The sequence below is a fragment of the Agelaius tricolor genome, unplaced genomic scaffold (assembly GCF_023055355.1).
Source record: "Agelaius tricolor isolate 1412-34295 unplaced genomic scaffold, bAgeTri1.0.p SCAF_5, whole genome shotgun sequence".
Lineage (NCBI taxonomy): Eukaryota > Metazoa > Chordata > Aves > Passeriformes > Icteridae > Agelaius > Agelaius tricolor.
This window is the reverse complement of record NW_027269265.1, coordinates 10,170,131-10,185,135: the sequence shown is the minus strand read 5'-3', so window position 1 is coordinate 10,185,135 and position 15,005 is coordinate 10,170,131. Positions and strand designations below refer to the sequence as shown.

General features: G+C 37.5%; 1 protein-coding gene and 1 long non-coding RNA gene across 6 annotated transcripts in view; one reads left to right on the top strand and one right to left on the bottom strand.

Annotated features, from left to right (window-relative positions):
- PPP1R13B (protein phosphatase 1 regulatory subunit 13B) overlaps positions 1-15,005 on the bottom strand; it is a 69,222-nt gene that overhangs the window by 2,393 nt on the left and 51,824 nt on the right. For 2 of the 5 annotated variants that reach the window (XM_071426336.1, XM_071426334.1), the window contains exons 6-17: positions 14,831-15,005; positions 14,261-14,457; positions 12,355-12,519; positions 11,346-11,526; positions 9,508-9,663; positions 6,553-6,722; positions 5,215-5,716; positions 3,922-4,688; positions 2,237-2,374; positions 2,026-2,159; positions 1,160-1,326; positions 12-211 (exon numbers count right to left, since the gene is read on the bottom strand). In XM_071426336.1, the coding sequence (XP_071282437.1) occupies positions 12-211; positions 1,160-1,326; positions 2,026-2,159; positions 2,237-2,374; positions 3,922-4,688; positions 5,215-5,716; positions 6,553-6,722; positions 9,508-9,663; positions 11,346-11,526; positions 12,355-12,519; positions 14,261-14,457; positions 14,831-15,005 (2,952 nt within the window). The remainder of the gene's footprint in view (positions 1-11; positions 212-1,159; positions 1,327-2,025; positions 2,160-2,236; positions 2,375-3,921; positions 4,689-5,214; positions 5,717-6,552; positions 6,723-9,507; positions 9,664-11,345; positions 11,527-12,354; positions 12,520-14,260; positions 14,458-14,830) is intronic. The other 3 variants (XM_071426335.1, XM_071426337.1, XM_071426338.1) reach the window with 3 other exon arrangements.
- LOC139589734 (uncharacterized) overlaps positions 1-15,005 on the top strand; it is a 79,735-nt gene that overhangs the window by 19,898 nt on the left and 44,832 nt on the right. The window lies entirely within an intron of this gene.

Genomic DNA, 15,005 nt, shown 5'->3' with positions numbered 1-15,005 from the left:
AAAGAACTTACCCCGAGGAGGTTTTTGGGCACATAGCCTTCCTTGTCATTGAGGCGGGCCCACCACCACTCCGTTTCATTGTCATCCTTGCGCCTCAGGATAGTGATGGCATCGCCCTCGTGGAATGACAGCTCGTCATTGTTCTGGGCTTCATAATCCCACAGAGCATACACCACCCCTTTATTCATCACTCCCAGCTTCTCCTGCACTCCTGTTAACAACACCAGATGGTAAAATAGCCTCTTTTGTTCCTCTGAGATTCTTACTATTGACACAGTGGCCCTAATATTAGTCTCCCATTAATAACATTTCATGAACAGTTTTCAGAACTTCCATGATGAATGCTGTCAGAAATTTAACTGCATGATAAAACAAAATCTTAGAGAATGAGGTTTCTTTCTTTTATTAAATGTGCAGTGGAAACTGCTTCCTACAGCAGGCCTTGTACAGGGACACTTGAGGCTTTCAGAACTCACACAATATCAGATCTGACAGAGCCTTAATGAAGCTTAAATCCTCTGATGGACATTAAAAATTTGTGTGCTCCATTGAAGTTCTTTTCTTGCAAAATATATTCTAGTAACTAAGCACTCCTGTAAATTAATTATTCATGAAGCTTATATCTTTCTTTGTGTGATCTGCTAGAAATTTGGGTATAAATCTCAGGTGATGATAGATAGCTCTGAATTTCAGCATAGGGATGAAAATCAGAGCACAGCACCACTACACAGAAACACGCTGCCTTGTCAAAATGCCTTGGAAACACCAACTCTTAATATAATTTTATGGGAAATAAAAGGCTGCTCCTACTACTAGAATTCAGTTGACAGCCTGTGCATCAGGAAGTTAGGAGTCTCTCTGTCAAAACACTTGCCAACTCACTGTTAAGGTCAAAACCTCCCTGTAGAAGCATTTCCTGAAATGAAGCCAAATTAAAACTTGAAAAATCTTAACATTTGAAGGAGCCTGTGAAGTAATTCAAAACCCAGAAGGACTAAGACCAACATCACAGTGAAAAGGTGATGCTGGTTTTAGCACTTTGAAAGCACAGGGACATGATGGGCCATATCATCCAGTCTGGGGCCTAAGCAGATGTTTCACACAGATCAGAGGCATAAATCAGGATGAATCTTAAGAAAGAGTTGGTGTCACAGCTTACCGTACAAAAACTGGGAACACTGAATATAACCTTCTTCCATCTCCTCACACTTGTCTGCAGCAGTTTCTATATCACTTATAGTTGAAGCAAAAATAGCTGCCCCAGATTCAACCAGTAGTTTACAGAGATGAACACTATTGCAAGAAGCTGCACAATGCAAGGGTGTCCTGAAATAAAGCAAAAAAATGTACATGTGAAAAAAGAAGTTTCCATGAATCCTAACTTTCATCTTACCCTTTAGAGCCTGTCTGTTTTAAAAGGAAATTTTTCTTTATGTTTAAAGGATGTGTATGCATTGTCTAAAACCTGTCAAACAGCTAGGGTGGATTTCAGGATTTACCTGACTCCAGCAAAGCCAAGCATTATGAAACAGATGATAGCAAAACTAATAATTTTCACAGCTTAAAAGCTGTTGGGTGTGAAAGGGTATTTTCCAGTACAAGCAAACCTGAAAGGTAAAACAAAGTTGAGGATTCAAAAAGACTTCAGGAATGCTACAGCTACCTGTAAGGTGAGATTGTTCAAGAACACCAACATCTGTAGTGGTATCTTTGATGAAGAAACTTAAGCAAAACAACTTTTGTCATTTGTTATTTACAGTTTAATTATTTCAGCATCTGAACAAGAAATGCAACTCTACCACTAATTATCACAAATGGTAATCTAATTTATGGTTAAAGTGTGCTGGCTTGGGAGCTGAACACGCTATAACCTTGCATTTGAATTTATCTCCACCTACAGAGAGTACTCATTTGATGGGGATAAAGAGGAAGGAAATTGTTCCCAAAACAGGCTTCAATTAAATTTTGAATGTGCATCTACATGGTGCTTCTCCCAGATACTAGGTTAAAAATCTTGACACTTACCAGCCATCACTATCTGCTGCATTTACATTGACACCAAAATCGAGCAGGAACTTCACAATGTGGTGATGACCAGCACACACTGCATTATGCAAAGGTGTAATGCCCTCATCATTTGGTTTACTGGGATCATCAACCTGTTGAAAACATAAAATAGTTTAGCACTTCCTTTTCCCTGAATACTGCATGGGGTTGCCATTGTTTAAAAGCTTACCTCATATATGATTCGTTGTACCAGATCAAATTCACCCTCCAAAGAAGCATCTAGGAGGAGAGCCAAGGGATTGAACTTCACTCTCAAACCATGGCCTGTTCTTTCTGAGTTGGGTTTCTTCAAGTTGGTACGTTTTGTCTGAATAAAGATGAAGGTTGGAAGGCATCATTTCAGGTTGTACAAGTGGAAAAAATGATTCATTTATGAATCTCATCTTCCTTAAATCATATTTAGAGCTATGAAATCATTTCTATTCAAGTCTCTAAATAAAAGGCTTGATACATTACTACATTTTATGCAGTTAAAAAAATGAAAAAGCAAGCCAATATAGTTTCAAATCTTCTAATTAAAGATAATGAGTATAAGGCATGAAGTACTTAAGTCAGTGTTTTAAGCATCATCATCTTAATTGTATCTAATATAAACTGTGCATATTACAGGTGGATTATCTAAGACACTGAAAACTTTTGCTTAGCCTGGAAAGTACCACACAATTAAGCCAGAGTCTGTACTTAGAGGAATCAATGCCTTGAATTAGCAGGAGTCTCTGTTGTAGGTCAGACCTGGCAAGTTGGGAGTTTTGTTGTAGGAACAAAAAGTACAGAACATGAAGCTATTTTATGTGACATTCTAGCAGGTTTTATCAGAAGCAGCGTTTTCAAGATCTGAAGCACATTTAAATGTGTTTTGAGAATATTCAGAATCCCTTACATGTGTCCTTGTCACTTGCTGTGGAAAAAATATTATTAACTACAGTTTTTATAGAATGCTTTTAGTCTCTAGCTCTGTAGGATCTGTTTTCACTTATGGTCCTATATAGGATGGCTATTTCAGTTTGGAAAATAAACCCTTCATATTATGAATAATATTAGCTGCTAGCATATCCCATTCTCCAGGAGTCTCCTGGCCCTTATGTTCATGGAAAACCATACAAAGCCTTGTGCACACTGCAGTCAAATTCTCAGAAGAATGCCAAGGTTCCTATCTGAATCTAAAAATGAGGATGAACCTTGGTTTCAAAGAGTGATTGATATCACAACAACAAAGAATAAAATCCTTTTTTTTCTGTACTTTTCAATTCCCCAATGTGGTAGATTTTGGTAATGGCAAGTATTTAAAAGATTTTAGTGTAGCTGGAGGATGGACTTTGAAAGCAATTCAAAGTATGTGACAAGCCCATTAGAAAAACATTTCTGCTATCACAAGCCAGCTATGCTGCTGCTGGAGTTAGTCCTTTTCCATCTCCTCTGAGAGGGGAAAAAGAGAGCAGTCTCCCCAGAATAGCTATTTCAGCTGGCCTGCAAATTAAAAAGCTTCCCACTGACCTAGCTATTTGTATGAAACTAATGATAAGCTATCTTTGAAGGCCTGAACAAATTAAAAAAATTAATGGAATCTCCAATTCCTGAATTAGTTCTACAACAAGAACCTCCAAAAAGTTGAGAAACACACACACAACCTCCCGTTACCAGTTTGCTTATTTTCCTTATTAAGCAGCTAGAGTAGCAAAGAAACTAATCCACCAGAATTCTCCCTGGAACTCCTCTGGTTTTCTTTCCTTTTAATGTCATGAGACTTCAAATGCAAAGATACCGCTGAGCACAAGCTTACCATGTTCTAGTTATGCTTAAGCACAAAGAGCTAATTCTGTAGTTCACAAAGTTTTCTTTTGCTTTGTTACTTACTGGAGGAAGTGGAGGAGGAAGAGCAGGTGGCAAAGGAGCTTCATCTTCTACTGGAGAACTGACCTCTGGCGTGGGACTGGGTGACTGCTCAGTAGAAGGAACTATAGAAAGGTTGTTGTTGTTGTCTTCAGTTGTCTCAGGTGTTTGATTTGTGGTTTCAGTGCTTATCAACTCCTCGGTAGCAGGAGAAGGTAACTCATTGTCATTGGCATCTGACGAGGGGGGTGGTTCATCAGGGACAGGAACCGTAGGTTGCACGGGGATTGGTTCTTCAATATTGCCATTGGTGCTGGCGTTCCCATTATCAACGTCAGCTAAGTTGCCTATGAAGTCCTGTGGATTGCTTGGCTGATAGAAAGGAGCACTTTCTATCCCTCCAGCCAGGGTATTAAAGCGCTGGTACAATAATTTCTGTATATTTGGTCCACTCGGGCCCTCTGGCTCGGTGATGGAGCTGCGCTTCTTTAATGGCCTCGGAGCATTGGCCAATTTCCTCCTCAGAGCCTCCAGGTCAGCGTCGCTCTGATACCGCAGGGGCGAGTGCACGATAGGGGTGAGCTTTGTAGGACTGAGAGGACGGGGAATATTTTCCACATTGCTGTTTTCACTGGCTGGTGGAGCATTTTCCAGCTCTTGATCTTTTTCAGTGACCTCAGTCTGAGGCTGAGATGGTGGCTGTGAGGGAGACTGGGCAGGCAAAGAGCCGTGAAGGAATGGCAAGGGTGAGGGAGAGGTTGAACCAGACTGTAATACAGGCTTTCCATAAACTGAAGAAAAGAAAGATGGAAAACAGTGAAGAGCTGTTCTTAAATTACACAATAAAATATTTATAAATAAACTATTGATACTTATTTGACACTAATACAGAAAGAAAAATTGTTCTGGGGACTGTCAAAACAGAAATAAATACTTACCTGTTGGTGATGCTGATGCTTACAATTATAAGCTGCAAGGAGCATCTGGAATGTTTTTCCTCTTTCACGAGGAAACAGTAAGAGAAGCAAAACTCTTATCTAGACACTGGTTTTTCAACTTATTTATCAAAGTATTGATAAAGTATCCAGGCTATATTGTTCCAATTGCATGTTGTTTTAAAATAAAAGGTAAATCAATGCATACTTATTGATAACCTCAAAAAATATACTGAATGATTTTTCTGCTATGCTGCATGCACAAAAATTACTTTCCTCACAGATTTAGACAAGTTTTCCAAACCGATATGGGAAGTGAATTAAGCCAAACAAGTAGATCTTAATGTATTTCAAAGAAAAAAAAGAGCAAAATATATTCTACCTGCTTTTACTGACTTATTTAAAGTATTGTACACAGCTTGTTGGTAATTCTTTGGTGGTGTTGCTTGCTGAAGATACACTGAGTAGATGGAACTGGAGTTCACTGTCTGTGGCCCTTTTCTGGGAGACTGAGGTCTGGATCCTTTATCAGCGAGAAAAGGTCTGATTGCCACAGTCAAAGGCAGTTCTGGCCTGCCCTCTCCTCCTGGGAACAAGGGGGGGCCAGAGGGTTGATACGTGGGGCTGGGAGGGACAGAAATTCTCTGCTGGATCTGCTGAGAGGAGCTGGGCTGGTGCACGTTGCTGGGCGGCGGGAGCGGAACCGGCCTCTGCCGATTTGCTATACTGGTGCCAGGCCTGGGCAGGCTGCCATCCTTCCTCCTTTCTAGAGAGTTTGTAGAACCTGTTCCTAAGGGAACTGGGCTTGGATAGGTCCCATAGTTCTGAGGCAGCTGCTTGCTTACACCAGGAACCGTTGGTGGCACCTTCCCCAGGTCAAGACCCTGTGTAAGAACAATAAATAGTATACACCATTTTTTAAATTAAAGTACTTCTGAGCAAGAACATTCCTTTTTCAACATACCATACAATCTTGTGGGACAGAAAAGGAGTCAACATAAACAATTTGTGTTCCTTTATCACTAGATATGATTCTACCTGAGTTTATCTGAGGATCTCATCATACCTCAGACAAAGGCCACTGTTGAAAGGCACTTTCAGCTCTAACACATTCATATCAATTTAAAACTATTTGCATACATGCAAAGCCTGATTAACTTGTTCTAGGTTCCAGATCTCAGTGTCTAGTTGATCTTGAAAACACAGACTGTCAGAGTTTACCAAAACAACTTAAAGACCAAGTCCTTAAAGATTATAGTCTTAAAGAATTGATAAAGTACTATCACAACAGTGAAGACAGATACCACTATTAGTCTCACTAAAGGATGAATTTAATGACTTCTTTTGTGAGATTTTTGGGAAAAAGAGTACACTGAAAAAGTAATAATCTATACAAAGGAAAAAGACTAACAAAGATATGAATTAGATAAACATGAAGGAGAGGGGAGAGGATTAGGAGAAGCAATGAGGGAAAAGGGGAGACTAGATATGTAAAAGAACAAGAAGGAATACAAAGTACTGAAGTTGAAAGAAACCCACACATTTTAATGTGATAAGAACAGGAAGGAACAGAAAAAATATAACTTTCTTTATGACTTTTTAAATAAACAGCAGAAGGGAAATGGAATGTGTATCTAATTGAAGTGAGTTCAGCTATGAAAGCCAAAGGTTCCTAATTTCAGCAAAGCAAATCTATAAATGTATCACAGATGAAACCCACCAGCTTATCAGTACTTCCTAATACTGAAGTTGGCAAAGGCTGGCTGGATATAGTTCCTTGTTTTAAAGCAGTATCCATGCTTGATTCTTTCCAGTCTGTGTTGGAGATCTGAGGGGGTTTTACCACAGGGGCTGAGCTCTGTTTAAGTATCGGCCAATTTCCATCATTAGCTTGAAAACAGAGAAAAATACTAGATTTAAGATAATCCATACTAGTATTGCAAACAAGCAAAACAACATGTGAAATAAAATAGCTTAGATTACAGTGGGATTAGTTTTATTCTAGAAGTGACACAAATCATTATTAACATTTGATTCAGAAATCAATATTGAAAGCCAAATCACTGCATAGAATGTGCTGTTCACAACCCTTTAAAATTCAAATTAAACTGAACATTTCCACAGAAAAATGTGATCAAAATTTTGGCTTGAGTGTTGCATATTCTGCTATTAGAAAGCAAACAAATTCAGAGTAACAATCCGTACAGAAACACTTCATCAACACAATTCTTTGGGTACTATCCAGAGACAAAGTCAAACTACAGTAAATGTTAAGTCTATGTAAGCCCTGAGTGGACTTACTCCAAATTTAAACTATGGTTACCAGATTCATTCACCCATAACAGGATGTAAAAACTCCCTTCAACAGCAGGGTGGAACAAAAGCACACATTCCTTTGCTGGAAGTGGTGGTTAACTCACCTTTGTTTTTCCTCAACATACTCACCCGATTAGAATTGCCCCAGAGATTTAATATTAAATAAATTTATAAAGTCAGCTGACAACTTTAACTCACAGCATGAAGACACAAGTCATGGGCTTTTATCTTCATCATATGCAAAAAATCATGCATAGCTGCACATCAACTGAAGCAACAAATCCTTAATGAAGTCCTAGATGCGTTGATGTTACTTTATTAACTGTGTGAGACTATTTAGTTTCAGTTCTCTAAGTAAGCAAAAGAGTTTAAGTAGCCTAATAATTAGATATAGCTTATAGTAACTAAATAAATCCTATGTTAGATCCTAAGGACTTGATTTGCCTTTAAAAGATTAAACATCAGGCATGTCTTCCTATGGGGAGACTGGAGATCATTCCTCCATCCCTATGGCTTGTAATTTTTGTAGTGGAGCACTGAAATGTGTACAGGTGATGTGTAACATGTAATGGACTTTACTACAGGACAGAAGCTAAAATGAAGGGGGATTGTGCATTTGTGGAGATTCAATGATATTTCTGGACCCTACAGTAATACAGTATCAAATGAAAATCAGGTATTTAGAGGCCAAGTTTCCTATTTCAGTTCTAAGCCTCTGGAAAATAGACTCAGCAGGACTATTTCTAGAATTCTCTGTCTGGTATAGTAGATAGTCTCAAAATAAGCTGCATAGGAACATTCTAATGAGTGAATTTTCCATCACCATTCTACTTTCTATTCACGAGCCTTACCCTCTTTGTTGAGTATCTCTCAAAACAGGATTAACACTTGCATATTTTTACACTGAAAATACAGTATATAGTCCAGAAATCACTTTTCACACTTGCAAGCTGCCAGGAAGTAAAGTAATAAGGCCCAGTTTTAATACTGGCATTATCCATGAGCTGAAAATGTTGTGGGTTTTGTTTGTTATTGTTTCTAATCATCTGGTTATCAAGAGTGAGACGAAAAAGGTGAGAGTCAGACCAAAAGGTGTCTAAACACTTAGGCCCTAAGTAATGGCAAATTTTTCAACTATGCACTGAATTAATGCTTACTGTACAAAATACACAAGACATTCTATACCTCCAGTAAGGTTACAGTTCAGTAAAACCTTTTTTTTGAAGATCAATGAAAGGTGTTATAATTGATTCATGCTAAACATGAAAGCATCCGGATCTGTAAGTTAGTTATGAAGAAAGCACTTAAAGAAACAACAGCAAAAGACATGACACATTTAAACATCTTACCTGCAAATTCAACACTTTTCTATTAGAAAGACAGATACACAAAAACTTATTGTAAGCAGCATGTTTATCCCCAGATTCTGAGGTAACAGACTGGAAGTAAATTCAGACTCTCTCTCCTCTCTCTGACCTACACTGTGAGGGTGGGGAGTCAGTGGCACACGTTGTCCAGAGAAGTTGTGGATGTCCCATCCCTGGAGGTGGTGTTCAAGGCCAGGCTGGCTGAGGCTTTGAGCAATCTGGTCTAGGGGGGATCTGATGCCAACACCCTCCTGCTCTCAGCCACCCCAGCTCCTGCTCTCAGCCTCCCCACAGCCAACTGGCTCCATCTACCCCTCCATGTGCACCCTCTTGCTTGTGCCTGTTAATGTAACACCTAGGGCATTTTAGCTCTCACCAGGCAATTGTGCATTTACAGAAATAAGACAGACACACAGACACAAAAGGTTTTGTGAATTTTCTCTGACTTTCCTTAAAATTTTTGTAGGTCTGGATCCAGGTTACTTACTACAGCAATTGAAGCACACTCCAAGCCCAATGGAAGGCAGCAAGACTCTGGGTATTGACTTGGGCAGAGTGAGCTTTTATCTCAGCTCTGGGGTCAGTGCAACACAGAAACTTGAGGTTTCCCACAAAGTAACTCAAACTAAACCTCAAATTAAGTAACTCAATTAAGATGTATTTTATGCATCTATCCAATCCAAAATATACTAAAATGCTTTAGTGATTGCCAGATATTTCTAATATTGAGAAAATGTAGAGGTTTTTCAGAGAAGAAAACTCATCCCTGGTACACTACTCCAGTACTCCTGGGATGCATTTGCTGCAAATCTGTTTCCTTCAAAGATGAAAAGCAACTTCTCAATCAATTTACATTTCAACAGCATCATCTACACGCCAGACCACAACACAAGTTCTGAAGATGCTGTTTAATATGCATCTGTGTGCAAGAGCTCAGATGACCATATTAAAAACTGAGTTCTTAGCTAGCCAGAGATCTTCTACGGACTCACAGTGCTGGGTGTCAAACAGAGTAGGTGCCAGGCGGATGACATTGTGAACAGCAGACTGAAGAGAAGTGGGAGGTGACAGAATAGGATCCACTATTATGTCTAAATCAGAAACCTTCCAGGTGTCTGGAGATTTTTTCACACACCCACAGTCTGTCTCTACCGGACACACCAAGGCAGATCCAGTTACACAGAAAAAGAAAGAAAAAAAGTGGTGGAAAAATTATAACAATGACAATGGAGAACATTAGAACAGGAACACTCAGATAATGAGAAATAAAAGCATGACATTTGAAATAAATTCTCAATTTCTTTTCTTCCTGGAAGCATGTACACTTCTCCTTACATAAATGTATTTTACAGAACTTCATTCAAGTATCTTCAAAATAATAAATACAAAGTCAGTCCTAAGGCAGAAGAATTACTTTTATAATATTAAAAGTTCCAAGGTAGGTCTAGAAGTGGGTATGTATATTTTGGGAGGTCGATATTACAAAATTGTGGTTTTTAGTTGGTAAACTTAAAAGTTAGGAACTGTCCTTTTCCATATGTGGAAGAAGGATCCACGAATCTGAAAACAAAACTGTTGCAAATCTGTACCTTCATCCCCACAATTAAGTCATTCCATCTTCTTGAGACTTTTCCATAAAACCACAGTGATGGGGTTTGCACAGATTTTGAATACTTTTAGCTGATAAAGGTATTGCTAGGAATAATAGGAAATACTGGAGACTTATTTTTAAGTTCTATTTGGCCAGTTTTACTTTCTGACCTTGGGGCTTTTTTGAGGGGGGCATTTCTGACATTCTTTCCTACAGAGAGGTTCAGATTATCTTCTCCTAGCTCTTCCTCCTCATCTGGAAATCATGATGCAAATTTTGCTGGAATATTCAGTTTTAAGTCCTTGAATGTAAGTGAATATTGCAACAGATTTTGTCTCCTAGTCATTCCTTATCCCCTTTTTGATCTCTCCTAGGAGACCAGGTAAATTAAGTCCTATGGTTAGACCAATGGGATCATGCATTTTTATTTGTATTATGTATATTTTCCTAGCTTATAATTTCTTAAGAATTCTGATTTTTCTAAGTTATGAGCAGACACGTGGGATTTGCTGGAATTGAGAAGCTAAGGCACAAATATGACCTGCTTCCTTCAGCCTCCAACAAAAATTAAATAATAATTCTGGAATTATTAATAGTGGGAAACATGGGAGCCAATTTCAGACACAAAGTTCTGGAGAGCTCTGGAGGGGCAGCTTCTTCACTAAATGGGGCAGAAACAAGTAAACAGCATCCATTTTATGGTTATTCCATTTCAAAAATGCTTCAAAGACCACAAATTCCCACATCCCAGATGGAGCAAAAACCTCTCATAGTTTTATTCTATTTTCCTATTTAGTCTCCTTCTGAGAAGTATTATTCTTATTATTAACTCATTAGCTTTGTTTTACTTGACAAAAAGCAACAAGGTGTAAATAGTTATTTATAATACAGTTTTCCACAAATCTGATTTCATTATTACATTCAAACACAAAAATAATTGAAAAAGCTATTAAAGACACAACATAGAATCTGTGAAGAAAACGTGCCCCTTTTAGGGATGTACCAACCAGTAAAATTTCAAAGAAAACACTAAATTTCCTAAGAAAAAATAATGGAAAGAAGCAAAAATGCCACAGATCAAATGACTGATGTCCAATTCACAGAACAGTATTAACACATCTGGAACTTGTCTCCTCCCCTACACCAATTATGCCAACACTGGCTCTCTTAAAATTACTTCTTTTCCTTATTGCCCCTTTTCAAACCATTTGTATTGATAAACATCACACAAGTACTTACCAGATTTTGATCTTCCATGTGTTGAGTTGGGAGCAATGGTGAGAGACTGTGGCTTAACTGGATCTACTGGTACAGCATAAGTGCCAGCACTCGGAACTTGGATGTAAGGTCCTACAGCTGCCACCCTTCCTGAAGCACTCAGGGATGACTGGGGCGATGAAGTTCCATTAATTCGATTCAACTGAAAACGATCAGACAAATTGACACGTGAATGTCCATTTAATCCAGGCCCTTTGCATGAACAGGGAGGTCTAAACTTAATTATCTACAACCATGAACTCTAGCTAGGACACCTTACAGTTAAGTTATCATACTCTATGCTTCTACAAAAAGAGAAAAAAAAACATGGTAGAAAGCATAAATTTTGTTCCTTAAAATCAACACCTCAAAATTTACATTTTTTAGTCATGGCACATACATCTCTTGTAGATACCTGTATGTCTGTAAAGTCTCTTTCATTGTGCCTTTTTCAAGGCAAATGGTCTAAAATGAGTTATTAAATGATCAAATATGTACATGTTGGTTTTTTTTAAAGCAATACCTCCAGCTAGTAATACATATGGAAATCCAGAATTCATCTCTTAAAATCTTTCTGAAGCTCCAGACAACTATTAAGCCTAACTTTATTAAACTGTTTATATTTTATCCATTTTCCATACTGGAAGGTATTTTATAAAACCCAGTTTTTTAATGCATTCATGCTTTTAAACACTTGCTTTTAATGCTTTTAGAATGCTTTTAAGCACATGGTCATACTTTCCTTCCTAGAAAAATAAACTTTTCTGACTTTTAATATAGTATTGTCTGTGCCATAAAGAAAAATAAAAGGAAACATGTTCTGTCTTACAGTTTTTGGATATACCTATGAGAAACCTTAAAGTAGTTTTAAGAGACTTGCTACTTTTATCATAGGTAACTGCATTTTTTGAGTGAGAAAAAGGGAGATTCTATGTAGTTTTTATAGGCCCTTGATAAACTGAAGTGTGGCCCTTTAAACAGTTTATCTTACAGGAATGTTTTCTTTTTGACGTGCCTCAACTTTTTTCTTGTACAGTCGTTCGCGCAGCTCGTTGATTCTCTTGTCCATCATGGCCACCTCCATATTGCGTTTGTTCAGGAGCTCTTTCTGCTGCTGGAGCTTGGAGTTCTGCTCCTGGTTAAGCCTGTTACGGATCTTCAAAACAAAAAAAATAAAACAAATAAAACCCCACTTGTTAGAACAGTTCTCGTTCTGTCTCTTGGCAAGATGGTTTGCAATGCAGCATTAAAAACACAAAGGAATTTGGATCAAAAACTTGTTCTGGTGTCTCTACAGTTCCACACATCCTGTCAAGTTAGCATGTGCAATCATGAACAACTCTTAGAAGAAAACAGTGAAAAAATATCCTAAAAAAGCTTGTGGATGCCTATTAAACACATACAGACTGCATCCCTTTTATAGAAAATGGATTGAGGAATTAGGCAGAAAGATATTTCAGAAAATTCTACTGTGAAGAACTAAATCACAGAAAATGTTTGTTTAAAGTTATGCTTAGCCAAGACAGTTTGCCTATCATGAAAACTAAGTGATACAAAACTTGTAACAGAAATTACGCCATTGATTCTGTTTCCAGATCCACATGAGACTTTGTGATGTCTGGAAGGGGTGTTAACTGAACTGCTAGTTCAGGGACTCTGCACAGATTTTCCTCTCTGCATGGGGATTAAACTGAAACCTTCACAGCAGTTTTCCAGTACATTATGAGGTGGATTACTTTTATGGTTTAAATCAACCATGACACTCTTTATAATTACTTTTCTTGCTTTGCTGTTGGCATTTTTTCACACCTTCAATAACTCAGACATTGTCTCAGTGTTCTTATTTTCATGGCAATGTTACAAGCAAAAAACACCTGAGGCAAATTTAAGTCTTAATAAACACATATGGGATCATGCAAAGCACAGAGAAAAATCTTCATCTATTGAGCATCTTTGCACTTAGAAACACTCAAAGGCAGATATGCCTTGTATAAAAGGGGAAGGAGTAAAAAGAGAAAAAAAGGACAATTATTCCTAATGCATGAAAACAGGATTGATTAAGTTCTGCTGTATTTGCTCATCTAAATAAATAAGACTAATTTTTAAATTTAAATTAATTTTAAAATATGAAATATATTAGAGCTGTTACCTTGATCACAATAAAGCCCTCAAATAAAAAAGCCCTCAAAATCCTAATACATTAGCACAGAATTTGACAAAATTTCAATTTAAACTAGATACTTAAGTACTTGCATGAGAGCTACACTCTAGATATAACAAGCTTCTTGCAGGAGATATACAATATTGTTGTAGGGAATACTGTGTGAATATACTACAACTATTGCACTATGTTACACTATCTAGTGCAGGGAATATAGTGCAGCTTGCATTTTTAATTACTCTATTAAAATGTGTTATTTAATTCCTATGTATTTTGTTTATCCACACCAGACCATGTAGCTATATTTTTACAGTACACTTTTGAAGTTACAGTCATGTCTCCAAGTTAAGATGACATGTAAGTGAGCTTGCAATACCCAGATCAGTGCAAAATAGAGAAATACCAAAATTAGTTTCACAAAAAATTTTTGAGAGAGGTTAAAACAAATAATAAATTATGTAGACTTTCAGTATTTCAGTATTAGGGCCTGAGAAACTCCCTTCAAAACACTTGCACACTTTGTATCATTATGTGTATAAGAAACAAAATAGTTTTTAATGCTAATGAAGTTCTTTCTGAAAAAAGGCTGTATGGCAACTACAACCTCACACATTAACAGCATTCCAACACACTACTTTTATAAGGTGTAACAGAACGAAATTGCCACTCATAAGAGCAGTAACAAAACTTTTAAAATCTACAGTTGTAATTCAAATAGCATCTTTTTGTTACTTACCTGTAGCTCTTGATACAACTTTTTTAATTCTACTGCTGCAGGCCCTGTCATTTGTCCATTGTAAGACTGAAACCCATTCAGTTTCCCTTTCCTTAAATCCTCCAGTTGCTGAGTGAGTTGATCCACTTTTAACACCGCAGCCTGCAGTTCCTGCTGCTTTTCCTGGAACATGGCACTTATATGCTCAATTTCAGTTGCTAAAATTAACAAGATAATAATAACAAAAACCAATTAAACAAAGCAGAAGTTGTTAATTTTTTAATTCTACAAGTACTAATAAACACACCATACTAGCTCTACATCTAAAATACATATAAAATATTTGTACTGCAAATTTGCTAACAGTCATAAGATTTCCTAATGGTTAGAGAATAGACTTAGTCTGACATTATGTTTGACAGTATAACACTAACAAAAAGTTCTGTTGCATACAAACATCATGGAAACACAGAACCTCCATAAAACAAAAAAATGTAGCTGAAAACCTGCACCAATGCTATAGTGACTTAAAATATAGCATTATTTGTTAGTCATGCAGTGAACAGTAAATAAATTAAGAATTCCACATACACAAATTGCCATTCATCATCTTGCTGTAGTCCACTTGTCCTCTCATGGCACGGATTTTTTTCAGCTTTGTCTCTTGGGTTTCAACACGTTCTTTCAGTTTTTGGAGCTTTTCACTCTCAGAAACAGATTGCTGCTGGCGACGTTCTTGCTGCTTCAGGTAACGCAAACGTTGCTC